Source organism: Gobio gobio (genome assembly GCF_949357685.1).
Source record: "Gobio gobio genome assembly, chromosome: 13".
NCBI classification, from domain to species: Eukaryota; Metazoa; Chordata; class Actinopteri; order Cypriniformes; family Gobionidae; genus Gobio; species Gobio gobio.
The window spans coordinates 13,243,550-13,261,017 of record NC_137106.1 but is presented as its reverse complement, the minus strand read 5'-3'; the positions used below and the strand labels follow the sequence as shown (position 1 = coordinate 13,261,017).

The following is a 17,468-nucleotide window of genomic DNA, read 5'->3' as shown; positions in this document are numbered from 1 at the left end:
CTGTTGGAAAGAACCTATTGGCGGAAATGAGTCGAACTTCTCATAGCGCTTTCTGTACATTAGGGTTTCAGTGACATCTGGCGGTGAATACCCCACAATTACTTTGTTGTTAGTGTTTTGTCATTTTTGTTTAGTGAAAATAATATTAATAATAATATCATCATTATCCAGTAAATAGCATCATTTATGGTGGGAAAACAACATCAGGTAACCTGATCATGTTCTTGCCACTGTGTAAAAATAAAGCTACAAGAAGTCTGAGCTTGACTACTGCAAGTCTAGTGTACCTTTTAATAAAAATAAATTAAATGACAACGTACATACTCATAGAGTTTGGCAAAAATGGATTGAGCAACATTAGTAAACTGGGTTAGTTACATCCTGTGAAATGAGCTTGCAGTTTAGACATTAAGCGATTTAGTTTTGTTGCATCATTGATTGTGTAAATGGGGTACCAAAGTCTGCAAGTAACAAGAAAATTATTTTCTAGACATACTACATCTATAACAGCTACACATCTTTGCATATGTAATCTCAGTAATTAAAATTGGAGCCTGACAAATACCTTAACCAACCACAACTTTCCTCCCTCCCTCTTCACCATATTTATGCAAGGAAAAACATATGCTTTACTCTGAAATTATCCAAATCTCCCAATAAATATAATGGTGGAATGACATTTGATCCATTAAGGCACATTTAAACCCTACTGGTTTGTCAACGCATTTCACTTTTTAGTGGTTACAGTCTTTGCAGCCACTTTTATAGCTCTGCAATTTGAAATATTGCCCTTTGTGAAAGACAAAACTCAAGATCAACACATCAACAGGGCAGATAACAGTAGAGGATAACAGTAGTTATTAACCAAATGTATTTATTTCTGCAACAACATGTTCTTGTCCTCCCCATGAGCGCACACGCACATACACACACACACACACACATCCTTGCAAACTCCATTTAAATACATGACGTGAGAGCCAGCATTATCTCACTGTTTGCTGCACATGCTTTAATAAAATGATACACATATTTACAGAATCCACAATTTTTGAATTTCGCCTCATCCCCTCCCCAGCAAAGACAAAATATTCTTCCAAACTCGTAGTTCCCCTCTCCAGAAGAAAAACAAAATATAACACTTAAGGGTGGATTTGAAAATCACCCACAATTAAAAATAAATTCAGCAGAGAAAAAAAAAGAGGGGGGAAAAAAGAGAGATGGAAACAAAGAGAAAGAGCAATGGATCTTTTGGCCAGTACAACACAGCAGTGCGTGGAGTTTAATAACAGCGCAGATATGGCAGTAACACTGAAATAGCTCATAAAGTCTATGTACAAGGTCACGATAACGGCGGTTGAGCCTCCCGTGTCTGATTCGCTCACAGACGTGAGCAAGCCTCGTCAGACGAACTGTGAGGAAATGGAGGGGAAAGATGCCTTGGCCTCTGGAAAACCCCGCAAGAGCAGATCATGTGGAAAGGGCAGAGCAGAACGTTTTATCTTTGCAGTTTCTCCCTCTGGTTTTCATACCTGTATCTTTCAACATCTCTTGACTATTCTGTAGTAGAATTAAACAGAAATAAGGCACAATAACTACGCTGACTGTTTCATTATCGGGGAGAGCGCTGTTGACCAATGAGCAGACGAGCTGATCCAATTGAACTACCCTACTGATCTTCCCTTTTCATCCAAACCAGCCGTTCAGATTTATACAATTCAAATAAAACATCAGGTTTATGGCGAGAATGCTAACGACACCCGACCCCCCACGAACATTTCCCATCCCTAATGTTTTACAATCACATTGTGACAAAAATTGCTACACACTAGTGGTGCACACAATACAAAAATTGCTGAGCACCCGCCCACCCAACCTTTGGATTGACAATCTGGCTTTTGGATTGGTTACCATTTCCATTCGACATTTACTTTGATTTAAAACGACAACGTTTTCATAGTCTGCGAATAAGCATGAGATTTAAACGCTCCAGAAGTGTTTGAGACGCGTGTGTTACAATAATTACACGCACAACAAATACAAAAACAACTTAAATGGAAACAAAAAGAATTAAAAAGAGACCCCAGCTGCGGTTTTTAACCTGTTGTGTACTGAACTCCAGGCATCTGCCCCACTCTATGTACGTGACTTTCGAGGTCATGAACGGCGAAGTCCCCAAAGAAAATGAAGTGAATAAAAATGTACGTGTGATCAATGTTTTCTCCTTCCATTCATCTCTTCACATTGTCAGTCCAAACCTGAACACGCAAATGTGCAGGATGCTATAAAAGCCTCAGGCCGTTTCACTCTCCATTGGACTGTAGGGTAGATGACAGAGGGTTTGGGGTTTAGACTGCATGACTGATTATTTAGGGTGTAGATCTGGTGTAGTGTTTGAGGGTATTTATGCAATGAATTGGTTGTGTAGGTGTGACCGGAAGATGGAGGGGCAAGGACAAAGGAGCTGGACTAAGGAGAAGTATCAAGAGCAGACAAGAAGAGTACAGGAAACTCTGACAGGCTATTGGTCTGTTTTGGTAAAAGAACAGTCAGAACAGCAGGGGCTTTTAGACAGACGCGTTTATCTCAGCTGTGATGGAGCAGTAGTGGGGACACTGTACGATTGAGGTAAAGGGCAGATTCTGAGGGGCTTTTCTTGCTGGGGTTGAACAACTCTGGATGGTGGCCTTCTCAGTCCTGGGCTTCAGCTGCTGTAATGATTCAGCAGATCATTCATGTTTTTGATGATCCTTCAAGTCCTCCTCGTCTGTGTACTCAGATGGCTCGTCTCCCGGCTTCAACAAACGGCCAACGTAGTCATATTTTTCTGAGAGAGACAGAGGGAAAGAGAGGGAAAATAATTAATGGTGATATTTTTAATGCAAGTTGGCATTTATGCTATTTCTTGTTCATCTTGTGCACACATTTTATCCCTTTTGGAAGGACCTGTTAGCCCCTGTTGGCTGTAAAAACATCATCTGGCTGCAGACCATCTTTCTACATCCACAGTTTTATTATTAACTGAAACTTTTTTGTTATCCGAAATAAAGCTTTTTGAACGAGTCAGTGCACGAGAATAAGAGCAAAAGTAATGAAAGTGAGCAAGTATATCAAAACTGAACAGACAAGAAGGCAGTTATAATTTTACGTCATCTTACATGAGCAACACTGCAAATATTTTCATAATAACATGAGCGGAGTGGAATAAAAAAACGTGATCAGCATGATTGATATTTAAAACGATAAGCATACTCTGCTTTGTTTATGGTTTGTATATCTGCACTGACAGTCTTCGTTTCGCTTTCCCCTTTTGAATGACGAATATAGACTAATAAATTTGCTTAAATAGAAAGTTATCTCCTTCACACGCAGGCTTGTCCTTTTGGTGTGTTCAGGACAGGTGCTGTTTTTTCCCTCGACGCAGCCAACACCACAGACGGCTTTCATCAGCACTAGTTTACAGTATTAAATAAGTACCTTTATACAGTATTAAAAACGCTAACAGTCAAAGAAAAGCTTACCATCTAACAGCCGCATAACTCATGTTTGTGTGCCTCACTGACGGGACCAAACTTCCCCCGTTAGTGATTTTAAAAACGTAAGACAGTATCTAGATTTCCCTTCTGCTGTTAATGGAATTTTGGTAGGCTATATGGTTTTCACTATGCGATGGATAGCCTAATTGTTATATAATTCAAATAGGCTACAGGTTATTTTTATGGTAGGCCAAAAAGTGTTTATTTTTTAAATGTGATCGTTTGTACATTTTACCCGTATTTACCATACTTTCAATACAAAAATGTATCTTTGAAAATAATTTACATATTGCATCTTTTAAATAAAAAATACAAGCATTTTCTTTATCAAGAAGCTATATCGTGAAAAGGGGAGGGGGGGGGGGTCGTCTTATAATCAGGGTCATCTTATATTCTGAACAGTCCAGTACTTGATGTTCCAGAATGAGTGATCGTTTTTAGAGGGCTTTTAACCATGAATTCATCTCTGCTATCAACAAGGCAAACAAGAAGTGCGAAAAAGAGGTGCGCTTTATCATAAGAGCACCTTATTTGTCAAACAGCATTAATCTGTCATATTACAGCCCTGATTTTCCCCACAAGCGGTGACAGGAGAGTCGAGAAACTTATCACACATTGCCTCATCTCGCACAGTAACACAAACAGAGGAGACTGTGCTACTGTAACTGGTCCTACTCGACTCGCTCTGAGCAGGATTTGAACCGGGGTCTCTGACGTGGGAGGCGTCAGCCGCTAATGTGCCTCTAGAGGCCAGGGGTATGGGATCAGAATCCCGCCAAATTTACTGCAGTCATGCATAAAAAAATAATAAGCATGAATCAAAATTTTAAAAACAAATGTGAAAATATAACGAAGAAAACGGAAAATTCAATGAAAATTTAACCAGAATCACAAACAACGCAGTCACGGAAATAAAAATAATAAGCATAAATCAAATATTTAAACAAGTGTAAAATTATATTGCTCAAAACTGAATCATGAATTCAAAATTATCTGAATCGCTCACAAAATCATGTTTTCTGCTCTTATTTTCATTTTTTGCATGTCCTTGCTCTTTTCTCCTTTGCTCTTGTTTCCACATTCTGTGCTTGCGGTTTCAAATGTTGCAGTTCAAGTTTCATGTAAATTAGGGGCGGGTCTTAGCATCACCATTGGTCCACTTGTTCTAGATTGACAGCTCATCCTCAAGCCAATCAATTGAAGAGGGAAGTTTACGTCACTCCAATGCGACTCATGCCGCAGTTCAGCCAGCCGCTATTGAGCTACGAGTGTAACCTCTATCACTATATCTGCAAGGAAATACATTATTGTATTGTTATGAATATAATCTTAGGACTCTATTATTTTGTAAGATAGACGTTTTAGGGGGGTTTCCTCACAATTAAAGCAGTAAAATGAACATGATCACGACTGGGTGCTTACTGACGCGAAACGCGTTCACTATAGGAGATGCACGGATGGGCTTTTATTTAATCCAACCGCATAACGCACCGTCCGCACCAACGTTTTTTGACCAAAGTTCAAAGCCGCACCCGCCCGCCATCCGCTGATTGTAAAGCCTTGTTGGGCGATGCAAGGCGCTGCTGACGCGAGCAATCGTAATGCAATGGACTGGCCTACATTAAACCTTTAACTAAAATAGTTATTGAACTGTTTACACTGTCATATACAATAAAAGAGCCTGCACAGCGACAGGAAATAAAAATGAATGCAAAAAAACCTGCCTTAGCCTACTGGAGCATGTGACTGAAGGAGCTCATGAACCGCTCACTGGTAAAACGACGCGCGCTCAATCCCTCCAACACGACTTTTCTCTGTAGCCTACTTTACTTGTTTAGTTTCATATGTTTAAATATTATAATGTTATTTTTTTTTTCATTTCATTTAGCCTACGTTGATTATGAAATATGATTATGATATGTAAGAAGACATGGGGCTGCCTCCATACTGACAGCTGGGCTCCTAGCTTGCAGGTCTGCTTGGCCTACCAGGCGCTGCAACAATATTTAACAATGTAGGCATATATCTTTTTTTTTTATTTTTTATTCATTTGAATGGTTGAACCATCCGCCCGAATTTAAAATCTTATAATCTTATTTTTCGTCACGTCATCCGCCCGATCCACGGCTGTAACTGCCAACCGCGCATCTCTGGCCCACTGTTTGTGCATGGAAATATATTTGTTTACAATCATGAATATATTATTAAATATATCAATTTATACAATCAACATTTTAGAGAGGTTAATCAGAAATTGGTCAAATGATCATGACCCCAAATAGTTGGTTAGTGCCACTCTCATTCCAAAGAAATATTTTTTCACAGCCAGTGGTGGAATATGAATAAGAAACATTATGGAGGCCTAAACATCTCGTACATAGCTACTGCCTGGGTTTTGTTTCGATATTAGTTATCTTAAAACAGCCAGTCATTGTAGTCACTCGGGGATAGGCATTTAAAAGAGAGAAAGCAAGTGCTAAACTTCTACAAATTCAATAACATCCACAGCAGAAAACGAAAAAATAGTCGGAAAACTTTGCCCATTAATTAGACGTGCAAGGCAACGATCTCACGAAAATGCGTATAAATAATACGAGTGTGCAATCTCGTGGAATGTAGGCTATACGCCAAATGAGTTTTGGCGTGCATATGGTACGCCGTTTTTCGCGTGCATATGATACGCACTTTATGGACTTTTGCGGGATAGAGAATGCGTAGTGGTAATATTTCCTCCAGAGTGAGAGCACCTTTCTGAAGATTCCGTTCATTTCTAAAGCTCATGCCCTTTGTGTAATGCTGGTTCTTCCCTAGTTGTTCATTTAAGCCGTTGTTCATGCAGCGCTGGCACCTCCATGCCATTGTCTGCTATACTTGCTTATTATTGATTAAATCCTCGAAATTGGTTGACAAAACATTGATTAAAATTAAGATACAATTTATACAAAACAAAACTTAACGAAACTTAAAGTGGTCGAAATCATTTTTGACCCCCATGTCTTCTTACATATATCATAATCATATTTCATAATCAACGTAGGCTAAATGAAATGAAAAAAATAACATTATAATATTTAAACTAGTGCTTGGAATCGATAAAAATAAAAAAAAATAATTAATCACATTTTTTTCTATTTTTTAATATTTTAATATTTAAAGTTTTTTAATATTTTGATATTGTAATAATTTCAGTACTCTCCAAATTAATGTAGAAACAATTTAAAGACAGCTTTTTTAAAATATGTGTTGTAATGGCATCTTTTTATGAATGAAGGCCAGTAGGCCTATCACTGATAGGCTACTAATGTCTCTATGGAACATTAGACGTTACATTACAGTATAACTGAAAGCTCCCAATTTCAACATTTATTAGGCTTTAAAAAAACTACTTTTAATTTAAGTGAACTTAAAACAATCTTTACATAAACCCATTATAATAAATGTTATTTTTACCTGTGGCCTTCCCTGTTAAGAAAGATGTTTCATAACTGTTAGATTTCTGTATATGTCTATATACAGAAATCTAACAGTTATGAAACATCTTTCTTAACTACATAAATAATAAATCAAATATAGATTAATCATCATTAAAGCTACAATTTTCTCTGTTCCCATTGTTCAGGCATCATCAGTGCTCCTGTCCTGTCACTTTAAGAACGGCCGCTGACGAACATCGTGGATCTCATTTCCTCACAACTCTTTAAGTTCATTTAAGACGTTATTTAACTAATTTAAGACTCCTAATATGAGAATACTCAAAATTCTCTGTGTTGTTGTTACTGTTTGTTCATGAGCAAAACACGTGTGTGTGTGTGTGTGTGTGTGTGTGTGTGTGTGTGTGTGTGTGTGTGTGTGTGTGTGTGTGTGTGTGTCAGAGTGTCCCTCGATTTTTTCAGAAGTGAGGGGGACAGAAATGTCAGGTGTAATACCAGTTTTTTTCTGACCTTTGTCTAATTGACAGATTTAATTGATCTCATCTCTTGCTTTTAATTCAGTAAGATATCAAATACACTGCTGAACAATAACCACTATTATCTATAATGTTTTCCCTATATGTTATGCCAATTTTATGATTGGTTTATGTACTACAAAAACTTGTGCATTAAGTCCCCATGGATTTTATGCTTTGTAAAAAAAAAAATATCACTGAATAAGGCAGAAAATATACAGTACCTATCAAAAGTTTGGAAACATTACAATTATTAAATGTTTTTGAAAGAAGTCTCCTGCTCACCAAGGCTGCATTTATTTAATAAAAAATGCAGTAAAAAAGTAATACAGTGAAATATTATCCCAATGTAAAGCAGCTGTTATCTATGTGAATATATAGTAAAAAAGAAAAAAATCTTTGTAATTTATTCCTGTGATCAAAGCTGAATTTATCATCATTACTCCAGTCTTCAGTGTCACATGATCTTTCAGAAATCATTCTAATATGTTAATTTGATGCTCAAGAAACATTTATGATTATTATCAATGTTGAAAACAGTTGTGCTGCTTCATTTTTGTGGAAATCATGAAACTATTCAAACATTTGTGGTAAGATAAAAAAGAGAGAAATTAATACTTTTATTCATCAAACATGCATTAAATTGATCAAGTGGCATTTATAATATAACAAAATATTTATACATGCTTTATTCAATACAAATAAATGCTGTTCATTTAACTTTCTATTAATTAAAAAATACTGAAAAATAAAATGCATCATGATTTCCACAGCTGTTTTCAACAATGATTATAATCATAAATGTTTAAAAGTAAGAGCGGGGGGACGAATGTACGTTTAATCTACGCCCATGCACACACACACACAGACAGGACACTGACACACACACACACACACACACACACACACACACACACACACACACACACACACACACAGACATACAGCGCGTTCTCTTGTGTCTTGTCGTGCTTGGAAGCATTTACATGAATAGGAGCGTGATCATGTAACGCTAGACTAAAATGGATATAAAAACGGACGCTGTGTTATTTGCGTTAAATATTTTTTAATGCGTTAAACTGAAAAAAAATAATCGCCTGCGTTAACGCGTTAATTTGCCCAGCCCTAATTTAAACATATGAAACTAAACAAGTAAAGTAGGCTACAGAGAAAAGTCGTGTTGGAGGGATTGAGCGCACGTCGTTTTACCAGTGAGCGGTTCATGAGCTCCTTCAGTCACATGCTCCAGTAGGCTAAGGCAGGTTTTTTTGCATTCATTTTTATTTCCTGTCGCTGTGCAGGCTCTTTTATTGTATATGACAGTGTAAACAGTTCAATAACTATTTTAGTTAAAGGTTTAATGTAGGCCAGTCCATTGCATTACGATTGCTCGCGTCAGCAGCGCCTTGCATCGCCCAACAAGGCTTTACAATCAGCGGATGGCGGGCGGGTGCGGCTTTGAACTTTGGTCAAAAAACGTTGGTGCGGACGGTGCGTTATGCGGTTGGATTAAATAAAAGCCCATCCGTGCATCTCCTATAGTGAACGCGTTTCGCGTCAGTAAGCACCCAGTCGTGATCATGTTCATTTTACTGCTTTAATTGTGAGGAAACCCCCCTAAAACGTCTATCTTACAAAATAATAGAGTCCTAAGATTATATTCATAACAATACAATAATGTATTTCCTTGCAGATATAGTGATAGAGGTTACACTCGTAGCTCAATAGCGGCTGGCTGAACTGCGGCATGAGTCGCATTGGAGTGACGTAAACTTCCCTCTTCAATTGATTGGCTTGAGGATGAGCTGTCAATCTAGAACAAGTGGACCAATGGTGATGCTAAGACCCGCCCCTAATTTACATGAAACTTGAACTGCAACATTTGAAACCGCAAGCACAGAATGTGGAAACAAGAGCAAAGGAGAAAAGAGCAAGGACATGCAAAAAATGAAAATAAGAGCAGAAAACATGATTTTGTGAGCGATTCAGATAATTTTGAATTCATGATTCAGTTTTGAGCAATATAATTTTACACTTGTTTAAATATTTGATTTATGCTTATTATTTTTATTTCCGTGACTGCGTTGTTTGTGATTCTGGTTAAATTTTCATTGAATTTTCCGTTTTCTTCGTTATATTTTCACATTTGTTTTTAAAATTTTGATTCATGCTTATTATTTTTTTATGCATGACTGCAGTAAATTTGGCGGGATTCTGATCCCATACAGGGGAGTGAGGTTTACATGCAGAACTCTTACTGGATACGTCCATTACACTACACCGAACCAATCTAGATCAGTTGAGTGTAAACTAGGGATGGCTCGATACCACAATTTTGGCTTCGGTATGGTACCACAATCTAATACCGAAGTACCGATATTAAAACAATAGATACCATACAGGGTCTGAAATTTGCAGCGGGTATTGCACATAACTTGCAAGAGTGAGTAAAATTTTGGGTTTATGAAGCAGGAAATTACCGCAAATGTTTATTATTAAATTAATTAACAAAGATTATCACATCAAATCAGTCATTTGGAAACTTTCTTGTGAGAAGTAATTTCAGCAATACTTCCTTCCCTAGCTCTCGAAATGAGCAAATTGCTTCTAGCTTCAAAAGACATCGCACCTGCACTATACAGCAATCTGCGCGCTCAGATTCAACACTTTCGCTTTCATTTTGGGAGAGCTCACAGAAATCACTTGCTCACGTATATTTAAACCTTGCCAATTTGAACATGCAAAGCGATTTTAGAGCATTTCGTAATACATGGGATGGGAGCTCTTTAAGAGAGTTTTCTTTGCGCTCATACCAACAAAAAACACACAAGCCTAAAGAGCTTGCGCATTCCAAATTAAGTTGGTTTTCCTTAGTCAAATACACACAAAATTATGTCAAAAATATCCATCTTTAGTGAGTAGTCACATAAACACAGTCGGTTATGTCTTTCGTGAATGTAAATAGTGCAATAGTATGCGTGCAAATATTGTGAGATCTAAATCTCACTGGTTGAAACAAACGCTGGAGATTTTGTTATATTTAAACGATACGATCTAATGTATGTGCGTTGATCAGTGTTAAAAGAAAATAATTTTCTAAATTAGATCGTTTGAATTATGCACCTCTTAATGTCTTATACAAGATAGGAATGGCAAGTGACCGATGCTTGGCAAGGTTTGATGGTTCTTCAGCAGTTTTAGAAGCAAAGTAATTCCAAATTTCACGTCTACTCCTGTCTTTATTAATTAGTTTTGGGCGTGTTGAGTGAGATTCAACTGCTGTATTCATTTTGTTCTATGTTGCCACATTTGCCGGTTTCACGTCAGTTTGGGTAACGCACTGCCACATAGCGGTGAACTTTGGAACAACAGCATATACCAAAATTAGCAAAGTCAAGATATTATACCATTTGAAATAAAATCCCAGTACCGGTTTACTGCGCATCCCTAATGTTTACTAGGGCTGGCTGGGCATTGACACAAATTTCACAATTTAATTAGGTTTCAATTCAAAAGCTTGTGATTTGTTTTGATTTAAATTAAATGTACGCCCAGGGACGCTGTAGTGTGCAACCCCGTCTGCTGCACATTACGGCTCCGACACGGCCACCGGAGCTGATCGCATCCACTCTAGTCAATCCTACTGTTTATACCAGCCGCACCGCTGCACAAGGACGGAACAAAACCTTGTTGGAGCCGTGATGCGCTGCAGACGTGTGCAGTGTAAATAGGGGGTAAGCGTCCCAACCCACATAGATGTAAAAGATGTGAAAAAGATCAAAAGTGTGGCTCATTTCACCAGGCTCGATGCCAACAGCACGCAATGCAATATTCACGACAAGATAATTGCTACGAAGACCGACAACACAACAAATCTGAAGCACTTGACAGTGCACGGAATAAACTAAAGAGCAGAAAGTTCCTCCGTATTCAACTGCAAGAAGAACTGCAGCGCGTCACATAAATGAAGAGAAACTCAGCAAATATTAAGGCCTATAGAAAGCTTGAAATATCTTTGTTTAAACACACCAGTTCAAATCAGCATCATCAACTTCATCTTTGCAGCCCAACACTGACTCAGAAAACACTACTTTATTAATAAACAATTAAAGTCTCCTTGCTATTTTTACATTTATAAACATTAGGCTACTTTTGCCAGTGCTTTGTGGCAAGCTTCATGTGTGCGCTTGAGCACGAGGCATATATTCCTCCCCCCAGTTCCCTATATATGACTCTTTGGTTTTATTTTTTCAGTTTGTTGACTTTTTTAATCTTGTTACAACAGAAAAACAAATTTGGTATCGAAAAAAGTATCGTTCAGGAACCGTATCGAAGTCAAGGTATTGATATCGGAATTTTTTGAATGATACCCATCCCTAGCAAATGGTTCAATGGAAAAAAGCCCTAGCAAGAGCTTTTTTTCAGTCGCTGTATTCTTTTCTTCCTAATTATTTAAAAAATGTTCTTTGTATTCCGCTGTATCAGTATGAAAAATACAACATATACTGCCCATTTGTGGTCTGTTCTCTCGATTTAATTTATGATATATCCCAAAAAATATTCATTGGAATGCACTAAGAATATCTCCTTTTTCTCCCCAAATCCTCACGTCTGTTTCCAGGTTTGTTTTCAGACGATTAGAAATGCTATCGTCTTTCTTTTTCACTTCTAATCCCTATCAGCAGTGTTTATTGGAATGTTTTTAATAGGGATGCACCGAAATTTTTGCCACCAAAAATTAATCGGCTGAAAATACCATTTTTGTTTTTTGGCTGAAAGAGAAAAAAGGGCAAAAATATATGACAAAAAATATATATATATATATTTTTTTTTAGTGCAGTTGGTGAAGACAATGCAATAAAAATAAGTTTTATTTTCACTGATTTATCATATATATTATATATGATGTATATATATATATATTTTTTATAGCTGTCAAGCTCTCATCTACAAGAGTGAACAGGACAATTAAAGGTTACTGTCACTCATCTTTTAGAGAATTTACACGGCAAACCATCAGCTTTAAACTGTAAATGCATCAGCTATCCAATTACATTACGTACAGATCAACCCTAACCAGCACAACAGGTACAACATGCAAAGCTTGTGGACAAGGAGGAGTGACTGAGAACTACCTACATATCTATCCTATCTTCCATCATCCCAGAGGCCATTCAAATCTTATAGACATTGTTAGATTTTTTTGTTGTTAGAATTCCGGCGTAATTCTTTTGCTTACCCATGAACTGCATCTCCCATTCTCGAACACTTTCCATCTGTACAGCGTTCAGGTCTGAAAGGTCATCGTACTCGTCCCGTAATGCATCCTTCTCTAGGCAGAATGTTGCCAAACCCCGAGAAGCATCACGTCCCGCGAAGATCCCGTAGGGGCCCTCTGGAATGACAGACATACTGTGAGTATGAAGGTCAGAAAGACAAATTTAAGAACTTCTTCACATTATAGGTGCAGGGACCGGAACTGAAAGTGCAATACTGCCAGGACTCCACTAATTATTGTTTGATTTTAAATTAATTTGTGAAGAAAATCTGAAAAAAAAAAGCTAAGCTAAACGTCCCTACAACAATAAAATATATATTTGAAAAGAATAAAGTAAAATATTTGTCTTTATTTGCCATGCAGCATCATAAAGTACATAAAGTGGTAAAACAACAATACTTAGTTATTATTTGTAATAAATAAAAATAAATAAACAATTAGGATTATTATTAATAGTATACTGCTAATAAGAAGTAATTGTACTAATAGTAGTATTAATAATAATTTTTTTTATTATTATTATACAAAGTCTGATAAAAATTATGAACCCAGCTGAAAAAAACAGCTTTAGAGTTAGTGGGACAGACAATCCCAGACAAGCTGACACCAGAGCAGAGCGCCGTCTCAAAAACAACCACACAGCTGGGATGAATGGAGCCGCTCACACAAACCAGAGGAATGCAGGTAAACACAGGTACTTCAGAACAGCTGTGAGAGGTTCTGCAAATAACACACTGCACTGAATAAGGAAATGAATGCGAGATGTCATGACAATACACAACACCAACAAGAATCAATCCCAGCTGTGCACAGACCGTTCAGGCCACACCTTTATTCCCAATCCTTAGACGTGACAAAGCTGAGAACAACCGACTGATGTTCAGGCACCAAATCGAGATGTGATAAGAGAGAGGACATGCACGTCTTGGACACTGAATCCAAGATTTATAAATAATACGACTGCCAAAGCCAGATCATTCCTGACGATGACTATGCTACTCTGGCATGTGCACTTTCTTCTGTTCTCTTCCGTGTCAGTGAGACGAAGCTTTAGTCAATGTTTATTCAGAACAGAAGGCAATAGAGGAGGAAAAAGGCCTCTTTTTTTGGTTCATCATCTGATCTTCATGTGTTAGCTCTCGCTCTCTCACACACAAACACACACATACTCTCTCTCTTTTCAGCAGTTGAGCAACAATAATCTTAAAAGATACAAGAGGTCCAGCCAAACATTGACCAAAAACATCAAGCTGCCCTATGGTCCAGTGATAACACACCACGTCTGTCTACAAAGTTCAAACCTTTGCCATAGTCTCATCAAGTTATAAATGAATGCAGCAACAGGTAAATAAAACCCATCTCATATTCTGTCTGTGTGAAAGGCTGCAAGATGACACACTGGACTAAAGGTGTCCAAACGAGTGACGCACTGGTTAGTGTCTGGACTACTGCTGACACCAAACCTTGAATGCTCCTCCATAAACACCGCAGATGGTCAGATAACACATCTCGTATACAAATATAGCCGAGGGAGATGTAGGACCCAATCATAGGCCCTCGCTTGCACTGAGAATCACAACTTGGTAAATGCAATCAAAGGCCAAGTTGATCCAGATTTTGTGCGCGCTCTCGGTTTCACTTCTGAGCTGGGTCTCCAAATATAGACTCCAGACGGACAAAAGACTGCTGTTCTGGCTTTAAGGGCAAAATATTTCAAATACTATCTGCAGCAGAAAGTGATTTTGCACAGCAGCTGCGAGTCTGTAAACCGCGCTTAAAGTACAGGAGAGCAAAACAAGCATTTTCTCCTGCAGGGGAGGGAGAAAGGAATGAGGCTCAGTGCTTGATTTCTTAACCAAGGCTACTGCTAAACTTAGCTGACCGTCATAACAAATCAAGCTGTTAACTTTACAAGTATCAAATAAGCATATTGATAATATGCACAAGTGAATGTTCTACTGGTACAGTACATACCTGTTGGGTGTGCCAGCACATGGCTCTCACCCCGTTTGTCCACGTCACACATGGCTCTCGTTCAAAAATGCCCTGACATGAGAGGTTGATGCCTGGGAAAGAGTTCACCGAGGCAAAACAGAGCAGGAGAAAGGTGACCGCAGTTATGAGTAAGACAGCGAGGGCCCGTCAAGAGGTTGGCACACTCCAACAAGACATCAGACCAAACATCATCACAACAGAGGTCTTAAGGAGAAAGAGGCTTTGTGTGACTTTACCCAGTACCATTATGAGCTGCTCATTAGCTTTCCTCGGACCAGAGTATTGGCAAGTATAAGCTGGTTAACACACAAGCTCTTCTCCTATGGCAAGCCATTGTTCCTTAAAACTAACTAGTATTTACTTTTATGCAACTAGTAAAATGTTCTAGTAAATAAGTGACACCAGTAATCTAATTGTATCTAATATTGAGAAGCATCTATTCAATACATTCCTTAAAATAAAGTGTGACTAGATTACTTAATAGAAAAATAGCACTAGTAACAAAAATAGATACTTGTTAGTTTTAATGAATATACTGAATACATGCTTCTCAATATTAGAGTATGTGAGTAGTTAGTAGTGAACTAGTAAAAGAAACAAATAGATGAATGGTGACACTTAATTTTAGTGGCCTTTTTACAGGTTACTCGTACTTACTCTAATCAATAACAGTAAAATATGCCAGGTTACAAACCAAACCTATAGTAAGTACATGTTATTCATTAATATTACTTGGTACTTATGTGTGTAAATACACTAACAATGATGACACCTTAAAATAAAGTGTAACTTGGAAAAATGGTACTAGTAACAAAAACAGATACTGGTTAGTTTTAAGGTGTCATTGTCAGTGTATTTACAAACATAAATACCAAGTAATATTAATTAAGAACATGTACTTACTAAACAGTTTCGGTGTGTTTGTAAGCATAAGCATGCATATTCTACTGTTATTAAACAAGTACATGTAACATGTAAACAGGACACTAAAATAAAGTGCTACCAGTAATGTAATTGTATATTTCACTATTTTACTAGTAACTACTGCTCATTATGTTAGTATTTATTCCAGTAGTAGTGACTATTATCTATTGAATAAGTATTAGTGACTGAATAGACGAATCAATATTGGAGTAAGTAACTTGTATCGCAGCATTCTCTAGTTCTTGTTTATTATATACCACCAACTAACCCAGTTGTGATATGTAACTATTATTACTTGTAATAAATCTAAATCTGTGGTACTGATATGATATATTAACTTCAAGACTGGTATGTGTTCCAACTGTTGCTGGAAGTGGAACCTAAACCAGTTTTAGTAATAAAAAAAAAGTTACTTTTAAGTTGAATGTGTCCATGTTACAGTGTAGAGCCGAGTAATATTAATTAATAACCACATCTATTTACTATAGGATTAGAGTTAGTGGTTAGTTGCTTGTAATTATGCAAAATGCACTGCTAATACTATAGTACGCACATGTGACGTGTAACAGGAACACTTTTAAATGAAGTGTTCGCTAATACACTAATAAGGTACGAATACTTGTTTAGTATTAACCATCCCAATAGTTCCTAGTGTGAATTCCAGGTTTACTAGACTTTTATTTACTGGATACTACTATCCTCTCCAGTGCTCAAGTTAAAAACACCGCTGAACGTGGGTGTGAGCTCCTTACCGCGTCCGTAAAACTTTTTGCCACTGGTCACATCAAAGACCTTGGTATTGACTGCCATGAGGATGCGCGGGTTCTGCACCCCGTCGTACTCGCCCAGCTGCTGCAGGGTGAAGTCGCGTCTCCTCATCTTGGGCAGCGGCGAGGCCTCGCTGCCCCGGCCCGCGTCCGCACCCGCCCTCCTCCACCACCGCGCGTAAATCACGTAACACGCGGCAAGCACGAGCACTAGAACGCTGAGATTGAGCATCATGCCAGTTATACCGAGACCGGCCCCCGCATCCAACTCCTCCGTCGTCCCCTGCCCGCCGCTGGTGTCCGCCGCTGCACTCCTACCGTCCCCATCGTCCGCCATACTGCAACGATAGCGCCTTCCCACCGAACGCGGTCGCCCGCCCAGCTGGCACGGAGAAGCGCGTCTGATTGGCTGTCCGTCACCGGAACACCGCGTTGACTCCTGGGATTTGTAGTTTTCTGTCAGCGTGGCGCCTACAAAACCACCGAGCGAATGCGACCAGACAAAGGTTTCAGATAATGAAAAGGCGCTAACTGTTATTCTTATATTTATCATTAGCTAACCGCGATGAAATACAACAGTATTCAGAAATATGGTTATTAATGAACCTAAAACTCAAGTATGTTTCATATAGAAAAATCTAATCCCACACATTTAAAACAAAAATTATGTGCATTGAATACAAAACTGATTTATCTGCTTGGAATATTTCATGGCAGGGTATATCACTTTATAATTAGTTGGTGGTATATAATAAATACGTACTAGAGAATGCTTGGATACTAGTTACTTACTCGAATATTGATGAGTCTATTCAGTCAGTAATACTTATTCAGATATTAATCATTACGAGAATATACTAACATAATGAGCAGTAGTTACAAAATAGTGAAATATACAATTAGATGACTGGTAACACTTTATTTTAGTGTCCATTTTACACGTTACATGTACTTATTATATTAATAACAGTAAAATATGCATGATTACAAACCAACCGTAAGCACATGTTGTTAATTAATAT

General features: G+C 37.9%; 1 protein-coding gene across 1 annotated transcript; it reads right to left on the bottom strand.

Annotated features, from left to right (window-relative positions):
• Positions 1-132: 132 nt before the first annotated feature.
• On the bottom strand, positions 133-16,812 carry pgrmc2 (progesterone receptor membrane component 2). The gene is made up of 3 exons (XM_079833335.1): positions 16,432-16,812; positions 12,722-12,877; positions 133-2,827 (listed from the first exon to the last, which is right to left on the bottom strand). The coding sequence occupies exons 1-3, from the start codon at positions 16,781-16,783 to the stop codon at positions 2,730-2,732; spliced, it is 606 nt and encodes a 201-aa protein (XP_079689461.1). The 5' UTR covers positions 16,784-16,812; the 3' UTR covers positions 133-2,729.
• Positions 16,813-17,468: the final 656 nt, after the last annotated feature.

Coding starts and splice junctions, on each gene's coding strand:
- pgrmc2 (XM_079833335.1), bottom strand. CDS start 16,783: ATGGCGGACGATGGGGACGGTAGGAGTGCAGCGGCGGACACCAGCGGC. Junction 12,878..16,431: donor CAAAAAGTTTTACGGACGCG/GTAAGGAGCTCA, acceptor CTGTCATTCCAG/AGGGCCCCTACGGGATCTTC. Junction 2,828..12,721: donor ATGGGAGATGCAGTTCATGG/GTAAGCAAAAGA, acceptor TGTCTCTCTCAG/AAAAATATGACTACGTTGGC.